This window comes from Xyrauchen texanus, chromosome 42 (genome assembly GCF_025860055.1).
Source record: "Xyrauchen texanus isolate HMW12.3.18 chromosome 42, RBS_HiC_50CHRs, whole genome shotgun sequence".
Taxonomy (NCBI): domain Eukaryota; kingdom Metazoa; phylum Chordata; class Actinopteri; order Cypriniformes; family Catostomidae; genus Xyrauchen; species Xyrauchen texanus.
Genome location: NC_068317.1, coordinates 33,607,529 through 33,626,823, shown reverse-complemented (window position 1 = coordinate 33,626,823; position 19,295 = coordinate 33,607,529). Strand labels below are relative to the sequence as shown.

At 40.9% G+C, this 19,295-nt stretch overlaps 1 protein-coding gene across 1 annotated transcript in view; it reads left to right on the top strand.

Annotated features, from left to right (window-relative positions):
* The window catches only part of LOC127634942 (SH3 and multiple ankyrin repeat domains protein 1-like), a 59,676-nt gene extending 41,740 nt beyond the window's left edge, over nucleotides 1–17,936 (top strand). Inside the window, exons 17-28 of the mRNA XM_052114710.1 lie at nucleotides 3,163–3,245; nucleotides 3,326–3,450; nucleotides 4,474–4,609; nucleotides 5,540–5,620; nucleotides 8,074–8,097; nucleotides 8,272–8,331; nucleotides 8,610–8,725; nucleotides 9,305–9,428; nucleotides 9,627–9,871; nucleotides 10,792–13,454; nucleotides 14,119–15,216; nucleotides 16,743–17,936. Coding sequence (XP_051970670.1) covers nucleotides 3,163–3,245; nucleotides 3,326–3,450; nucleotides 4,474–4,609; nucleotides 5,540–5,620; nucleotides 8,074–8,097; nucleotides 8,272–8,331; nucleotides 8,610–8,725; nucleotides 9,305–9,428; nucleotides 9,627–9,871; nucleotides 10,792–13,454; nucleotides 14,119–15,216; nucleotides 16,743–16,824 — 4,837 coding nt within the window. The 3' untranslated portion in view covers nucleotides 16,825–17,936. The remainder of the gene's footprint in view (nucleotides 1–3,162; nucleotides 3,246–3,325; nucleotides 3,451–4,473; nucleotides 4,610–5,539; nucleotides 5,621–8,073; nucleotides 8,098–8,271; nucleotides 8,332–8,609; nucleotides 8,726–9,304; nucleotides 9,429–9,626; nucleotides 9,872–10,791; nucleotides 13,455–14,118; nucleotides 15,217–16,742) is intronic.
* The last annotated feature ends 1,359 nt before the right edge of the window (nucleotides 17,937–19,295 follow it).

The window sequence follows — 19,295 nt, the reverse complement described above, 5'->3', positions numbered from 1 at the left end:
TGTAGGGTCTTTGTATGCTCTCTCTCTCTCTCTCTCTCTCTCTCTCTCTCTCTCTCTGGCCGTGTGCACGCTGAGAGATGCGAAGAGAGGAGGAGGTGGACCCCGTGGAGGGGGGGGACATGGCGATGGGGGGATACGAAGGGAATGATCTGTCTCTCCCTCTCTCCCTCTCATCCTCATGGCCCTCGCTCGGTCCCCAGAACCGCAGCGTCTGGTTCATTTACAGGTATCGGCTCCTCCATTCTTGTATTGTTGCTGCGGAGAGAGAGAAATAGAGAGAGCGAGAGAGAGAGAGACATATGGATGCACTGAAGAGGTAGCAGACAGACTGTTGAGTTGAATGGATGTTGTTCTGTACAGTATGTATAATTTGTGCATATGTATGTTTATTGCACATTAAATCTCTCTCTCTCACTTTTGCTGTATGTGTGTGTACATGCATGAGTCATAAATGTGGTCGTCACTGTACATATAGCGGCTTTGCTTATGAAATGCATTTTCCTGTTGTGTGTGTGTGTGTGTGTGTTAGTGTTGCATATGAGTACATGTGTTTGTGTGAAGTGTACATGTGTTTTTAATCATTGAAAACGGTATGAGTCATTATTGTATACATATATGTGTTCAGGTCTTTATCCGGCATTTGAGAGAGACTCCAGTACAACAGTACATCATAGAAAGTTGTGATGCTCTTGCTAGAATGTCGTCATGCGCGTCGTGATTTTTTTCCAGCTGGCATTCCTGCACGGATCCAATATGATGATGCCATTCAAAACTGATGTACCTGTAGGAAAATGCAGAAAGATGATGCTGAAAAGCATCTGTGGGTTTGGATCACAATTCAAGGCAGAGTAAATAGTAAAAAATGAGCAAACTTGAGAGAATTTGGATGATTGAAAACCATGTTAACGTGTGTGTATTTTAGCGTTTACTGATTGGCCCCATTCACTTCCATTGTAAGTCCCTTACTGTAACTGCAACTTTTGCCTTATTTGTGAATAAAGGAAGGATGAGTCCATGTTATTTTTGGTGGAAATCAACATTAAGAAACAAATGCTGTTAATTGAACCTACTTGTACTGAACCCAGAATATTATTTTAAGGTGGTAGCTTTGTTTTGGAACATTGTAGCTGGTCTAAACTGGTCATTTACCAAAAAAACAAAACAGCTGGACCACTTTAAGTTGGTGTGACCAGATGGTATCGGATTAGTCGCAGGTTTAAGATGGTCTACCAGCTTGGAACTACTAATGACCAGCTAGAAACCAAAAACGCTGGGCTTTCCATTATGTTATTTGGAAGCTGGTGCGCTCTTGTCTTCTTAACTAGCTTAACCATTAAGATATGGTCATCCAACTTCACCAGAAAGAACATGCTGGTCTACGAGCTTCAAATCCATTATGAACCAGCTTGAACCAGAATGGACACTCATGCTGGTCTAGGATGGCCTTTACAGTAGAGCTCAACATTGGTAAGCAACTGCAACAATGCTACTGCTAATCTGAATGTTAATTCTGGGTTGATCAAATATGGCATGAATGTGTGTAATGAAGACGAAAATGAGACCAAACGTACCAAATTTGAAAGAACTGATCCTGGGGATTCTGTGGATGCAGTTGTTTTGGTGGCACATTTAAACTTGTTTGATCACAGCTGCACAGTTTAGTTTTAAATATATAGTGCCTCTTGCACCGTAAATTCATTACATTTGGCATGAGACCTCAGAACGTCCTGCTTTCCATGTGTACCACATTTTTTGAAGTTTGGACATTGCATTCACAAGAAACAGGTCTAGTAGTCATTATATGCCACAACCCAATAGTTTTTGTGATTTCTGCAAAGCAATGAAATTAATTAAACTTCCCTTGATAACTTTTGGTCAGGAGCATCTCTTGATGATACACACCAAATTTTGTAGGAATCAGACAAACGGTCTAGGACGAGCTAAACAAAATAGGTAAAAAATTTAAAAATAAAGAAAAAACAGCAAATCATTTTTCTATTGGAAATGCAAATCCCCATGACCATTTGATTTAGGGACACTTAAGGATTCAGGGGAAAAACAAAGACAGAGTTGTAAATGGCATACCACCATACTAATTTGACTATTTCTGCAATAGACAGATATGGTAGATGTAGTAAAAACAATATGGATAGAATGCTCAAACTCGGCCATATTTAATCTAGCTCATACGGTTCTGGAGTTATTTGTTAAAATATAAATTAACTTTCTATCGTGCCGCCTTGTGACCGATTCTCACCAAATTTGGTACACAGCCTCATCTAGACACCCTGTACGTATATGCCAATTTTCATAATGACCACAAGTTAGTAGTTGCTGAAATGTGCTTGATATGTGCTTGATATGGCTGTTGACGGCCATATTTGTTGAGTTGAATGATTGATATTTTGACCATGCTAGCACTTGCCTCAAAGAAGACGCATGCCAAATGTCACCTACTTCAATCCAATGGTTGCGGAGTTATGACAGGCTTTAAGTTGTAGCGTCCCCTAATGGTGGAATGGATGAAATTCTATTGTGCCTTAAACCTCATGGTGATGCTTATTTTAGCGGCACCTTGTGACTTCACAGAATTTGGTACACAGCCTGTATATTCCAAATTTCAAACTGATTACAAGTTACTCAGACGTTATTAGCTGCTGAAATGTGGTTGTGCTTGATATGGCTTGATTGATTGATATTTTGACCATATGTTAGCACTTGGCCCAATGAAGGTGTATGCCAAATGTCACCTACCTTGAGCAAATGGTTGCAGAGTTATATCAGGGTTTTGAGTTTTAGCGTTCCCTATAGGTGGAATTGGAGGAAACTTCTGGTGCTTGAGTTATTATGTTGTGCTTATTATAGCCCCTCCAAGTGTCAACACATGTGTGTTCACCTGAGTAGTTCGGGGTGCTTGGGAACATCTTGCCAGACAAGAGTGTCTGTGATTTATGGTCTCTGGCATTCTGACACTTTTAGGGCAGAAAATAAGTACAATAAGCAAATACAATACATTAGACCCTTAAAAAGGACATTTAAAGATTAAGTTACATGTTTCACATTCTTGAATCTGTTTGAATCAGTGATTAAACACTAGTGACGCAGAAATGACACACTTCAACTTTAAGTTTACAAATGCATCTCTCTCTTTCACTCTCACAGTGATTACATCATAAAGGAGAAAACTGTTCGTCTGCAGAAAAAAGACAATGAAGGCTTTGGTTTTGTACTCAGAGGAGCTAAAGGTGAGTCTCCTCTCTTTTGATTTGACCATCAGTCTTATCAGATCTCATCACATCATAACATGGACGGATCATCTCTGTAGCTCAGACTCCAGTTGAAGAGTTCAGTCCGACTCCAGCCTTTCCTGCTCTGCAGTACCTTGAGTCTGTCGATGAGGGGGGCGTTGCCTGGAGGTCTGGTCTGCGGATGGGGGACTTCCTGATTGAGGTTAGCCAGGTCCTGTTTACACCTGTATTAAAGGGATAGTTTATGCAAAATGTAAAACTCTGTTACCACCCTTCCAAACCCATATTACTTTCTCATCCTACATCCTTATTTTATATACTTAACAAACGATAAAACAAACGGAGAGACCGAAATTTAGAAAGTGGCCTTACGGTTCCGAAATTACTAAAAACAAAACTGATGCAGTGATAAAGCTTCTCTTCTCCCATCTGTTAGGTGTTAAGCCCAGCTCTGAGGTGCCTAGCTTTCAGTTGTGGTGGTGGCGTAGTGGGCTAAAGCACATAACTGGTAATCAGAAGGTTGCTGGTTCGATCCCCACAGCCACCACCATTGTGTCCTTGAGCAAGGCACTTAACTCCAGGTTGCTCCGGGGGGATTGTCCCTGTAATAAGTGCTCTGCCAAATGCATAAATGTAAATGTAATTGTCTTCTGTAGAAAAGTAGGAAATGCCCATGTTAAAGGGCTGTCGATTTAACATGTTAATTGCTTGTGATAATATATAAACAGACACTTAATTAATTAATAACATGATTAATTAAAAATCAATCATGCCCTTGGACCCTAATAAGATATGGTCCTACCAACAGGGTAATTCAAGCTTGAAGTACCACCTTCATGTTTTCAGCAGAGGGCAGTAATGACAAATCCAATTATTATATTTATTGTATAAATTACAATGTAAAAAAATGTATTATAATTTTTTTTGTACAAATATTGATTATATGTGATTAATCACAATTAACTAGATTTATTAAACATTATATCATGCAATTATTTTGATTTAAAAATAAATGATTGATTGACAGCCCTCATTTCCAGGCACATTGACCTGTAAGAAAACAACGTCACCCCATGTATTGTGAAAGTCACTATACAAATACATTTTAATTGAATAATAAAGTAGAAATGTGCATTTGGAATCTAAATATGGAAGAGCCTGTAATATAGCTTAAAATACTATGGATAAACATGGATGGGTATATTTATATTTTCTGTATTTTCAGGTGAATGGGATGAATGTAGTGAAGGAGGGTCACAGGCAGGTGGTGAACATGATTCGTCAGGGCGGGAACAGTCTAATGGTGAAGGTTGTCATGGTTGCGCGCAATCCTGAGATTGAGGAAATGCCCAAAAAGAAAGGTGTGAGGACCAAGAACTGAAACATTTTCTACACATGCACGCAAACACAGATGTTAATGATTGGCCATTGTGTCCCATTTAATGTGCTTTTTTCCATTACTCTGGTGGTAAAAAATTTCAGTACTCAAGGGGGCGATAGAGTTTCCTTCAAATGCCTGTGCTGTCAAACTAAATGTGTTCAGGTAGCTCGCTATAAACACGTCACAGTTTCACTAACTGACTCAGTAAGACTCTCTTCGAACCGTTGCTCCACCATGGCAGTATTTGATCTGTAAGAGAAAACTGACCATAGAAGAAGCCAGTTTTGACTAATGTCCGCAATAGTGCCCCTTGTGTTAATGCTAAGAATGCATTGTATACAGGCCGTGCTGAGTGTCTCCAGTCAGGCTTCCTAAGCAACCAATTGGCCCTGTTGCTAGGGTGGGTAGAGTCATTTTGGGGTAACCTACTCGTGGTCACCATAATGTGGTTCTCGCTCTCGGTTGGGCGTGTGGTGAGTTGTGCGTGCATGCCACGGAGAATAGCGCGAAGCCTCCACACGCGATATATCTCCGCGGTAACGCGCTCAACAAGCCACATGATCAGATGCCCGGATTGACGCTTTCACACGTGGAGGCAGCTGAGATTCATCCTCCGCCACCCGGATTGAGGCGAGCCACTACGCCACCATGAGGACTTAGAGTGCTTTGGGAATAGGGCGTTACAAATTGGGGAGAAAAGTGGTGAAAATAAAGCATTAAAATAAAAAGAATGCATTGTGTAGTTCAGCAATAACGCATGAAATTGAGCGTTGGTAGCTAGAAGCATCTGCATTCACATACTTGAGTAGAGAATGTTTCATGCCATTTATCGGTTGCTTGTAGAATAATGTAGTATGAATTTAGCATGTGTATAATTATATAAAATTGCTGCCTATTTTTGCTATTTTAGTTCCCCAGCAAAGTAAGCGGCTAACCCCTCCGGCTATCGCGCTACGCTCCAAATCTATGACTTCAGAGCTGGAAGAGATGGGTAAACCTTTCAAACAAATCCACACACACACACACACACACACACACACACACACACACACACACACACACACACACACACACACACACACCTTACATACTAAAGTACATGTTTGTTGACTAACTGTTTAATGTTTCCTATAAATACTCTGATATCACAGATTCAGTTTTTATTACCTTTTGACTGATTATGTGCTTCCTTTTTGTCTTTCTCTTTTCTTTTCACACAGTGGAGAAAGGTCTGTGCATCCTTTCATTTTTTCTCTGCTTTTTCACCAGTTTTTAAATCATTAAGTATTCTTTCAGTGGCGGCCTTAAGCATCTGGGGGCCCGCTTCAAGAGCTAATGTGGGGCCCAACCCCCATCAAAAAAACATAAAAGAGAGAAAATCAGCAAAAATTAAAGTTGGTTTTCATCAATATTGCAAATTTTCAGACTTCACCTTAAATGCATTCTGTGCACTTTCAGCATCAACAGCTCAGCATAGAAATAGTCCAAACCAGTCCCTTAATTAAAAACTAAAACAATGTCATTATTTTTGCTTTGGAACTACTATCCGTCACCGAATGTGTTATGTATCTGACATAAAAACAGCTTAAACAATTGCCTCATATTAAATGAACAACAACAGCAATAACATATTTTGCCTGGGAATTAAAAGTGTCTGAACTACTGGTAGTTTACAATGAATTTGAACTTCACGTTCTTTCAGCACCATGGACAGCTCCACACGGTCCTGGGTAGGGTTGCACCAGCTGTGCAGAAGGTCTCACATAAGTTGGGAAGTAAAGTCCACACTAAGGGCTTAGTAACTACTAGCTAGTTTGTAACTAAGTCAGTGCTTAATTTGGTTGCACCACCTGTTCTTAAGTCAAGACTTAGCTAGTTGGTCATAATGTCTCCGTAAAGTAATGCATAGTCGCATAATATGATTTTACCTGTATTTATCCAATAAGCAGCCTTCACAATACACAGAAGTGTTAAACAGCCATGCATATTTAGCAGTGTGTAAATTGTGACTTAGTGCCTGCCCATTTATGCCACAACTAAGCTAAGCTGTAACATACGTATAGCTGGTGCAACCGGCCCCAGTGGAGAGCGAAAACAAGCGGGAGAGACAGAGAATGAGCAATATATAAAGTATATCATTTTTTAAGTGGGTGAATTATTCATTTCTGGCATGTCAGTTGGGGGCCCTTTGGAGGGCGGGGCCCTTTTCAATTGAAACAGGTGAAACATAGCTAAGCAATGTATTCTTTCAGAGTGATTCTCACAAAAACACATCCGGGTCACATTTCACATTTAAAATATAAATAAGAATTTGTATTTTGCTTTCAGAAAATCAATCATTTTTAGGACTTTTCTACTTATGTGCTTTGTGAAACCATATTTATTTACATTATTCTCAGTTATATTTCTTGTTAGATTTTTATTGCTGTAGTATAGTAAATTCATTTCGTACTGCTGGTCAGGGCTGGAATGGTAATCTGGCATACCGGGCATTTCCCGGTGGGCCGACACACTTTGGGGCCGATCAGGGGCGGATTGGCCATCAGGAGAACCGAGCGGGCCGGTGGATTGGCCTCGAAACAGGCCAAATGGGCCGTGATAAGCTAAAATGAGCCACCGTGGACCACAAAACGGTGCCACGCTAATCAGAAAAGTTGTATTTCTTCCTTCAGTTGGATAATCTTTGCCCTTGTATAAAATGTAATTAACACCCTCATGCAGTTTATTCGTCTGTTGGCCCAATATATAAATCACAATACAGTACACTGTGTTATGAGCTTGCCCATGTGATGCCCACAGGTGGTTTTGACTTTCTTTGGCATTAAAATACAGTATGTAATTTACATTTATTAATTGTAAAAGTTGTTTCTTATCAACGGCTGTGAAAACATGATATAATGTCTGTTGGCTCATATGTCAGCTATCTGCTTTGTTACCATGACAACTAGAAATAGATTGCTAGAACTTTAGCAGATAAATTAGATACTGAACACACTTGCTGACGATTGACTAAATAAACGCTACTGCTGCTATTAGGGATTTTTTTAAAGGTACAAACACAATAACTGAATATAAAAGAATATTGCATTATCACTTTAGGATCCAGTAAAATATGGAGTGCCAAATTACTCCAAATTAAATCATTAAATACATAGTGAGTTAATTAAATGTATCATTAAATAAATAATTAAATATTTAATAAATACTTAAATAAGTAAATTAATTATATTTTTTTATTATATATTTAATAAAAATACTAATTTATTTCATGATGCATTTAATGAATTCACTATGTATTTAATTATTTAAATATTAAAATATTTATTTAATTACTACATTTTTAGCCATTTGTCCCTCTACAGTAAAACATGCACTTGTTAAGCTTGTTAAAAAAAAGTCTTGCATTTTCTATATCTTAATTAATCTCACTTTGTGTTATTGCAGCAACACCATGGAAGAAGAAACCAGGTTCATTATTATCTTGTTTATTTATGTGTGTGCATGTGTGGGGGAAATAATGGGCTCCAATGCATGAACGTGATGAAGTGTGTATTGTGACTGCTTCTAGTTCATCACATTAACACTGTTTGCTGATGTGTACGAAGATGTTGATTTTTGTTTATGTGATTTTTCCATGCTCAGATCACATCGAAAGCTCACAAGCTCCAGAGAAGAAGAGAAGTGTGTATCAAATGGCTCTTAGTAAGAAACCTTTCTTATTTTTGATCTCTTTACGTCTTCTGCAGTACATAACTCTCCATATGCACACTGCTGTTTCATTATAGGGTTCAAAACGAAGTCTACATGTAAAATCTGCGATTCATAATCTAATTTTAACCTTGAAATAGTGTCTATGACTGACAAAAGACAAAAAATTTAATAAAAAATTAAATCTCAAAATATATATTTTTTTAAAGACACATTTTTGTGATTTATATCATATTCTCTTTCTTTTTCCTTCGGTTCCTTTCATTCTCCAGATAAGCTGGACGAGATTCTAGCTGCTGCTCAACATTCAATTAGCACACCAGACTCTCAGGGTCATAAAGGTCAAGGGGGCAAGAAGGAGCGAAACAAGGGTTTTACTGCTAATGAGGTAACATCTCTGTTTCATTTTCTCTGCTCTGATTTGACAGTGTTGGGAAAGCTGCTTTTCCCACTTTTTTATCCCCTTTTAATTCGGAATGCCCAATTCCCACTACTTAGTAGGTCCTCGTGGTGGCACGGTTACTCACCTCAGTCCGGGTGGCGGAGGACAAGTTTCAGTTGCCTCCGCTTCTGAGACCGTCAATCCGTGCATCTTATCACGTGACTTGTTGTGCATGACACCACGGAGACCACTCACAGCATGTGGAGGCTCATGCTACTCTCCACGATCCACACACAACTCACCACACGCCCCATTGAGAGAACCACTAATCACCACCACGAGGAGGTTACCCCATGTGACTCTACCCTCCCTAGCAACCGGGCCAATTTGGTTGCTAAGGAGACCTGGCTGGAGTCACTCAAGCACGCCCTGGATTCGAACTCGGGACTCCAGGGGTGGTAGTCAGCATCAATATTCGATTTTTTGGTGTAGACCCAAATTTCACTGCGGCAGCAATTAATTGTGCTAAATATACAAAGATTATATTTTCTTGCACATTCTATCAGTATTTTCCCTTTTTCACAGCAAAGAGATGAACAATCAGGTGTTGGCATGATGTCATCAGGGTCTGAGTATGGTTATAACCAAGCTCAGTTTACATTAGGCCATTCAACTCAGCGTGCAATGATGATGCGTCAGAAATCTATGGGTGAGTTTAAATGCTGCAGTGTTGATTAAATAAAGAAATTAATACAAATTTGGTCATAATTTACTCACCATTATGTCAGTTCCAAGCTTCTATTTTTCACTACAATCATAGTTAATTGTGACTCACATTAAAGTTTATAAAAGTGTCATAAAATAATTTCATGGCCCATTGATTTGAAGTTGTCTTATCTGTCAAAAGTAGTGACTGAAGAGGAGAGGGTACATCTGCATCCTGCTATGAAGCTGTCCCGCAGCCTTTCTGTGCCAGGACCAGAGGATATACCCCCTCCACCAGACACCTCAGCGCCTGAGCCGCCCCTGTCTGCCAGTGGCCACACGGACAGGAGAGCGGCGCCAACACAATTTTATGGTGTCCCACCTCTGCCTCCATCACACAATCCATCTCACAGCCAGACACAGCACAGAGTCCAGACCAACCACAGGGTAAAAGCTTGCTACATTCAGCAAATGTCCTAAGAAGTTATAATTGTAGGGCTTTTAACACTATGCTAAACTAGAGACTGTATAGAATGAGATGGGCCTCTGGTCGCTTATGAATGGGAGTAATCGTAGGGATGAATATAGGGGCTCTTGAAATGGAAGTTCCGCCTTACAGTCAAAAGAGCCAACAGCATTTCACATATATGATTTCCAAAAGGGGTTAGCACCCCTTTTAACCCTGAGTTATGAAACTTTTGTGGTACTAATCCTGGATCGCGAAGCCAATCTGAACTGCAGTATGCATTTAAGCACATTAACCTAGGTTTATCTACATACAGTGTGAGATCTCATTACCAAAATACCCAAGATTAATTACTAAACCAAAGTACATTTACATTTATGCATTTGGCAGACGCTTTTATCCAAAGCGACTTACAGTGCACTTATTACAGGAACAATCCCCCCGAGCAACCTGGAGTTAAGGGCCTTGCTCAAGGGCCCAACAGTGGCATCTTGGTGGTGCTGGGGCTTGAACCCCCAACCTTCTGGTCAGTAACCCAGAGCCTTAACCACTGAGCCAACACTGCCCCAAAGTATGTATAGTATAAAACGTGGAACAATTTAACCCAAAAGGATCACATTAACCCATGGTTTTAACCCTGCTAAAAATCCATCTTAACCAGCTTGCAATTCCCATGCTGGTCTAAGATGGTTAATGTTGGTTAGCAGCACACCATCATGTCATGTCAGGGGACCAGCACACAAAACACAACATTAGCTGGTGACCAGCAATGCTGTATTTTTTAGCCAGGAAATGACCCATTTTAAAGTGCGAAATAGATATTTCATATAATATTTTAGTTCTTTATTGTCAGGTGCGAGATTTGCTACCATTATATATTTATTGAAATGTTTCTTTATAGGAGGAAACTGATACCAGCAAGATGGGCGGAGCAAGAATTGGTGGCCTGAGGCGTGGCTATAGCAATGCCGTGCCTCCCTCTGATGTCGGTGCCAAGCAGTCCACCACACAGCGGAGCCAAGTGCCAGTGGTCCCTACGATCACAGGTCGGCAGGGTGGGAAGGGGCTGTTGGTCAAACAACGCAAGGTGGAGGAGACTACAAGCAGTGTTGAGAAAAGTTCCATTTCAATCCCGACGATTATTGTTAAAGCGCCATCTACCAGCAGCTCTGGGCTTAGCAGTCGTGCAAGCAGTGAGGACACAGAGCCTCCTCCTGAGCTTAACAAAGAACAGGAGGAGGGTAACCCTCCAAACTCAGTGTCTACTTCTACACGCACTCCACCTCAACCACCCAATATACCACCAAAACTTGAATGTCTTGGTAGGAGCACAGCACAGCGTGAACGCGAGCATTACCGTGATTCCCGTCAGAGAAGCGCCTCTTTCTACTATTCCTCTGAGGAGGACATATTAGATGAGCAGGAGTCTACTGAGACTTCAGCTGAGAATAGCTCCTCTGTTTGTTTGAACCCTTCCAAATCTATCGATGAGGGCTTGATCTCTGGTGACGCCTTAAGCATGCCACCTGCATTTGGGTTGCCGCAGTATGCATCTGCTACACCTCATCAGGCCACTACTTTCATCCACCCATTGACAGGAAAAGTTCTAGACCCAACAAGCCCTCTTGGACTAGCGCTGGCAGCAAGGGAACGAGCTCTGAAAGATGACCGTCGCACACGTAAAGAGGAACGACACTTTGGTCGGCAGCTGTCAAGCACTGGAGTCTTTCCTTCTGCTATCTCCCCGCCCAACCAGGAGCCAGATCCTCCCTTCTATATCTACCAATCACAAAACTCACTCTACCTAAGTGACGCACCACCAACATCAGGTGGGCCGGTCCCCCAGAGTCGCCCCCAGTCTCCTCGGATTTTGCGATTGAGTGGTGGTGGGACGGAAAGTCTGGAATGGAACAAAAAGAATGTAGCGGATAGAGAGGAAAGAGAGGCTACCAATGTGCGTGTCACAGAAAATCAAGTGAATCAGTACCAGACTCACCTTCAAGACAGGGACAACAGAACAAATCAGTACCAAACTTACCTGTTTGACAGAGAGAGAGAAGGGCACAAGAGGATACCACCTAAGCCCCCACCCAACAGGCCATCCTTTCCAGGCAAGGACATTGAACTCAGCAGAGCTGGTAAAAGTCCTGCTTGCAATGCCCAGGAGACAAACAGGGCAGGACAGAAGACGGGAGACAGGGAAAGAGAGAGTGGAATGGAGAGGGAGGTAGAGAAAGATCCAAAGAGAGGAGGAAATCTAGGAGATGGAGATGTAATGGTACTTCCACCTCCTGCACCTTCTGTGGATATGGATGATGAGCTTGTGTTTGCAGAACCTCTACCACCCCCAATCCAATTTTCTAATGGAATTGAAATCAACATGCATGGAATAACAGAATATAGTCAACAGCATATGGAGCTGTCAGGATCTCAGTCACTCAAGGAGTCCCTGCAAATGTTGCCTAAACCCTCGCAAGGCTCAATGTCCCTGCCAGCCAACACTAATTCTGACTCCCAGCAGACACTGATCCATCCTTCTGCAGTTGTACATCCATTTATTTTCCCACCGAATCCTCTGATAGCCCCTCCCCAGCTGTTTCCCAAACTACCAGCCCCAAATCCACCTCAATCCCAACCCCCAGTTTATTCCCAACCTCCACAACACCTGAAAACCACCCAACCACATCCTTTACCTTCGCCACAAGTGGGAGACTCTGCCACATCTAGTATTACATCTTATGACAGTGAGGTGGCCAATCTTACCGAATCTGCTCTTTCCCCATCTCTTCCATCTCTGCAAACCTTCCCGTCTTCCAGTTTGCCATCTGCCCCTCTGAATCGGCCTCTCTCGCTTTTCTACCCATCGCAAGGCCACAGCAATGTGTCCCATTCATTTCAAACCTTGGCTGCAACTGCAGCTGTAGTAACTGTCACCACAACAATGCCTTTGGAAAGCTTGTCATCAGTTGCAGGTGACCGACTTCTGAAGGGCCATGATTGGCCAGAAGCTGTGGTAGATTCTGGAATTGAAGAACTGGATAGTCACAGCAGCAGTGATCCTCACATGGAAAACCTTGTGATGGAAAAAGGAGGACGAGAGAACGAAATAGTAGGAAGAAGGCTAGAAAGCATGGAGAGTGTGATTGTTCGGGATGGGTTCACATGCGACAGACGAGTGTCTCTCGATTCGTCACTTTCTCACACAGAGACATTTGCTCAAAAAGTAAACAGTGCTCAGAACAAAACACACATGCACAAATACAATTCTCCAAACCTTCCACTCACCAAAACACAAATGCAAAACATGTATCGTGGACATGCAGAGAATGGGCGGACCGGACCATCGCTACAGCGGCAGGCAAGCACAGCTCCCGACATATTTAGATCAAGGGAAGAGCATGAACTGGGAAGAGGAGGATATACCACAGTGAAGATGCCACCATTTATGGATCGGCGTCTGAAGTCTCCTCTCTCCAGCGTTAAAGCCAGCATCATTAATGAACTGAACAGTAAACTACAGCAGTTTGGTGGATGCCAGGGCCAGGGGCCACAGCAAATTCACAGGTAGGTCATCTTGGACACACACACAAACACTCTTGCTCTTACTAGGTTACTGTAACCCAATCATAGTGTAATCTCAACATGGACAAGTGCAAGTTTATTGACACAAAGCAATTTTTCATGAAATACCTTGTATGTACCTTAATATAGCTTACTATGTTTATTAGTTGTTCCTGCTAAGGAAAGCTTTACTACTATACAGCAACAAAAAAAGCTACTCAGTATTTTCTGTTTTAACGTAAGCATTAAGAGAAAATATTGAGAGGTTTATGCTTAAAAATAGAAAAAGCTATTTATTAGCTTGTTGTTGCTGTGTACTATTGCTTATATTTAGGGTGAAGGATTTAGACAAACCCCTAACACAAAGTATTACAATTTGGCATTTTTGCTATGGACATGAAGTCACGGACACCCCAAATCATGCTGGTTTGTTGAGTGTAATTACTTTTCTGAGCAATCAGACGTAAGACTTTTGGCTGATGAAAAAAAACAAGATGAAAAGATCCCCTAGACCTCTGTTAAAGGAGAGACCTGATCTGAATCTAGAGACTAGAAGAGCAAAGAAGAGTTGGCTCTTTTCACTTGAACCAATAAGAAACCATGCAGAACACCCTTGCAATGTCCTATGTTACATGTTCTACAGAATCTTGTATTTTCTACTTCACAGGTTTTCAGTTGATTCCTGCTGTGCACCCCTCCTTCCTCCCACTGTGCACTCTCTCCAGCGTTCCTTCACCTCAAACCTACCCCCTAACTCTTTAACATCTAACTTCCCTGCTGCTGCTCTTAACCCTAACCCTGTACCCTCTTCTCCATTTCCCATGACCTCTCTAACTCCAGCCTTAACTCCCACTCCACTACCTCTGACCCCAGCCCCAGCTCCACTGCCTCTCAAAGACTGGACTCCATCAAATTCTCCTATTTCTTTTCCTCATGGGATTCTGTCCCCTCCGTTGTTGCCCCACGCCCCTCTGTCTCCCCTCTCCCTTGCTCATGCACCCCTCTCTCCTCCGTCTCCTCATCCCCCAATTTCTCCAATTTCTCTCTCACATCCACCTCTCTCTCCTTCCTTCATGACTCACTCTCCCCTCTCTCCATCCTATTCCCAGTATCCATTGTCTCCAAAACATCGCTCAAAGTATCGTGGCAAAGCTTCAGAGTTATTGTTTTCAAGGCCGGAGCTGAGGCACTCCGAATCACATTCGTACGTTCAGCGACGCAGAGCACCCAGTCCTCTCATCTCCTGCTCGGATCACCCACAACCTGAACCCCCACGGCCATCCTCGCTTCCTCTCTTTCCTTCTACGCCACTTTATGGCACTCTGTATGAAATACAACCCCCTTTAACGCCCCCTCTAGCAGTCGCCCATCATTTATCAGACCACTTCTTCTCCCAAACTCCTCCTCTGTTCCCGATCTCGTCGCCCGTAGCTCCTTCGAACCCCACGCTGGTCTCCAGCTCTCTCTCCCCAACCAACTTCCTCTCTGGAGGCTCCTCCCCTTCCTGTATGAGCTACCCTCCCCTAACACATCCTCCACCCAATCAGCCCTTTGTGTCTAAGCCCCTCCCATACTGGAGCAAATACGATGTTGCAGATTGGCTGACATACCTCAATCTGGCAGAGCACAAGGAACGTTTTCTCAACAACGAGATCGACGGCTCCCACCTGCCATCTCTGACAAAAGAGGACTTTCTGGATCTGGGCGTGAGTCGGGTCGGACATCGCATGAACATTGAACGTGCGCTTAAGAGACTTACAGTCAGGTGAGATGGAGGAAGTTGGAAAAGAGGGAAGGGATCTGAATGGTAGATTAATTCAGACGAGTGCCCGATGCTTACGACAACAAAGGAGCATCGGAAAGAGATAGGGTTAGTTAGTTAGAAAAGATCACCCAAAATGAAAATTCTGTCATTATTTACTTTTCCCGAATTTGCTCTAAAGCCGTATGTGGCAGGGCAGAGGGTGGGGTCGGGTTGTGATTATACACACCCTGTCCCTTATCAGGCTATCGGTCGGTGGTCTCAGACCCTGCTGCGTTTCAGCGGCTGGTAGGGAACTCCTCCGCCCCTGGCAGCGGCCCTGACCACTCCAGGTGGTCGGTTAGGAGCCCCTTCTCCCCTCACGATCGACGGCCGTCGTCCGCTTCCAGGCGGCCGGGCTCCTCGTCCCCCGGCAGATGGCCGCGGCTGCTCCGATGGGGTGGACGGTAGTGGCGAGAACTCTACTACAGCGTATCCCTCCTCCTTCCCTGGTTTCGGCACCAGTGTAAAGCAGTCAGTGGAAAGGAGGAGGCAAGAAAATAAACAATATTTTAATTCTAAACTTAAAAGACAACAAACACACATATGACGGACATGTCCGTAAACTAACTCTCTCTCCCGCACAATCCTCCGCAATCAGCCTTTATCCCTCTCGGAGGCTTGATTAGCCTGATAATGGACCGGGTGTGTATAATCATGACCCGGCCCCGCCCTCTGCCCTGCCACACCGTATTAATTTCTTTCTTCTATGGAACACAAAAGGAGACATTAGGCAGAATGTTAATGGCAATGAAATTGAATGGTGACTGAGGCTAACAGGATTGGATCAACATGATGGTGAGAAAATTAGTGAATAAATGAAAGAATTTTCTATTTTAGGTGACTATCTATAAAGTCTTTATATACACTATTCTTTGTTTTTACTAAAAATTGTCAACCGTTTCATATAATTTTTACTCTGCATGGATAATTCTGCCTGCAGCTCTACATAAACAAGTAAATACTCTGCCCTCAGTGTTTTGTACGCTTACAGTGAAGTTTAGTTAAAGAAGTGTAGTTAAGAAAGGAAGACTTTTTCACAAATCTAATCACAAAATTTATTTTATTTTATTTGTTTTCCCCTTGAAAATATGACCTTAACCTATACATATAGTTTTATTTTGCTCTACCAGTCAAATATTTGGAAATACTGTATGTGAAAAAAAAAAAAGGTTTGTCTAGTAGTGTATATTACCATAAATGCATATGATTTTTCATGTTCCATTTAAGGCCAAATCACACAAAATCATCCAGTCCATTGAGTTGTACTGCACTTATTTTGTTAAGCATGGCATTATTTGAAATACCACAGCCTGATGTGCCCTATAATTACATACCGAGCACTTACCTAACTTTAAATGTGTTAAATGTGCCAAACTCTTCATCTAAGTCATTGAACAGTATAGCCAGCATCTTTGTTTTTTACCTCATGCTCTGCCTCCTTTTCTTTGTTTTTTTTCTTTTTCTTTTCCCCCTTCCATCTTTTCTAGGCTCTTCTCTGCTTTCTCGGTCTCCACTGTTTCCTCTGATGGGCAGAATGAACACATGAGGGACGAGGGGACACAAAGCTAGAGAGAGAGAGAGACAGTTAGAGAATAGAAAGGATGGGGTTATACAGAAAATAAGTGCTTGAAATAAAAGGGAAAGACGTCCGCTGAAGGACATGCACTGGATGTGGATGATTGGACAGGAGTAACTGACACAGTGCAGCACGAACGCTCTCTAATAAAGCGAACTTCTCCTTCATTCTTCTGAGCACGTTTGTCCTCCCAGTCGAGTCTAGGATGACAAACGTCCAGAGCCAATCAGAGCCAGACAGAAAGAATATACTACTTACATTTTTTTGGCAAGATCAAACGTGATGGATTTGAGTATTATGTTATTATTATATAAACACAAATGAGGCTGTTGTGCATATGTTAGCATCATGACGTGCAGGCTATGATTATAGTCATCACAAAATCCAAAATGACCCTTTTTACTTTCTTAATACTCATTCACGGTCTTATTGTGCACTATGAATCTGTGCATGCTATTCCAAATAAAAATGAATCCATAATAAATGACTTTACTTTTCAGCTGACATCATCCTCTTACTTTTCATTCCCTCACCTCCAACCACCTGTCATTTAGAGACCATTTTTCAAAATCAAGCCGTACTTTTTCCCTCACTTAGGATCTAGTATTTAGTGGCAATCAGAAATATGTCAGATTACAGAAATAAAGTGGGTTGCAAAAAGCATTTAATGTTGTCTTTATATCGTAAAAGCTCTAAAAACAACAAAATCATGATTCCAATAATTACCATATATGGATTAAGTATTTAAGTGTTTTAAAAACAGAATCAGTCTTCCAAAGATCAGAACACAATGAAAGAACCCATTGTTTATATTGCTTATGTGCGCTCTGTTCAGCCTACACAAACACACACATGTACGCTAATACAGACGTGTGTGTGTTTGTACGTGTGTGTGTGTGTGTTTGTTCTGGTTTGTGGTTGTTTTATAGGAGCAATGCATAACTCTATTTCATTTAAATCATATTTAAGGATATAGGAACATGTGTGTGTATGGAAATGTATGCAGAATTAAAGGTAAATATTTATATATATATATATATATATACACCAGATATTTCTATTGTTCTGTACATTCATTGATGAATATGATGATACATAAGCTTAAGAGGTTTGAATAAATTATAATTATTATCTTGTTGAATTTATTCTCATTTCTTTTCTACAGCATTAATAGTACACAAAACACTGACTGTTCAAACCGTTCCCTTGCAGTTATTTTGGGTTTCCCAATATCTTTATCCCTTACGGAAATGAACCATGGTTTTACTAGTGAACAAAATGTACTGTGGTTTTCTCGATATGACTGAAAATAATTTAAAACAAATAATTTAGCAATATTATAACTATTTATTTATTTATCTAGTTTGCTAAAATAAATCTAAAAATGCTTATTTAAACAACTCCTATCAATAACAATTTTATTATGTAAATTACGTAAGAATGTTCATAATTTTTACTTTTGAAATCACATTTAATTGAGATTTTTTTATGTATTGAAATTCCTTTTTTGTTAATACAGTTTGAAAACAAGTAACCACACAAACACACACACACACACACACACACACAAAATATTACAAAATAATAATAATAATTTTAAGATCTACACATTTTTATTTCATAACAATATTCCATCAAATTTCATTGAGTAATATTTAATAAAATATAATAAAAATATATATGTAAAGTTTGATTTTTAAATCATAAATCTAAAAAAAATTGGCTACAATATATTTGAGTGTAATTGTCTTTGACAATTGGGGCCCATTCAGTCACCACTGTAAACAACCAGAATATAATATCCCACAATGCAACTCAAGTTGATTTCATTTATTTGTGTGATGAATAAACCAGAGGTCTTATCAGACAAGATTTGAACATCTTTTTTAATTCATTATTTGTTTTGTCATTTTTAACTGCAGTTGGACAAAAAAAATAAGAAAATTGTTTTTTAGATAATAATTGGAAGACACTTGCTGCATTAATCATGCGCACACTGTAATAATGATGTCATAATGAGGACAACAAGGTTGCATATTATTGTTTAAATGTGCTTATCATTACATAACATGTACTGTTTTACATGCAGTTGTTTTATGTAGACAGTATACATACAGTATACTGTGCAATAAGCAGCCGCTAGTTTTCCATCGCAAACATGGCTAAAGTCCACTCTGGGTTCTTCACTGCTCACATCGCCATGGTGATGAACAGTGATAATAATAGTGACAACATTCATACTTACTGACCAATGTTGCTATTCTGAGTCCAATACAAAAACACTGTAAACTGTGAAGATTTTGAAATGCAAATGTTAATTGTGTTAAATTGAATGCAGAACCTTGTTTGCTTTGGAACTTGTGTACTTGCACTTTAGGCTTCACGTGTCGAGAGTTTTTCGCTCTGAGCTGTGATTGGCAGAGAGCTGGCATAACTCTCACATTCTGAAATGCACTTAACTTTC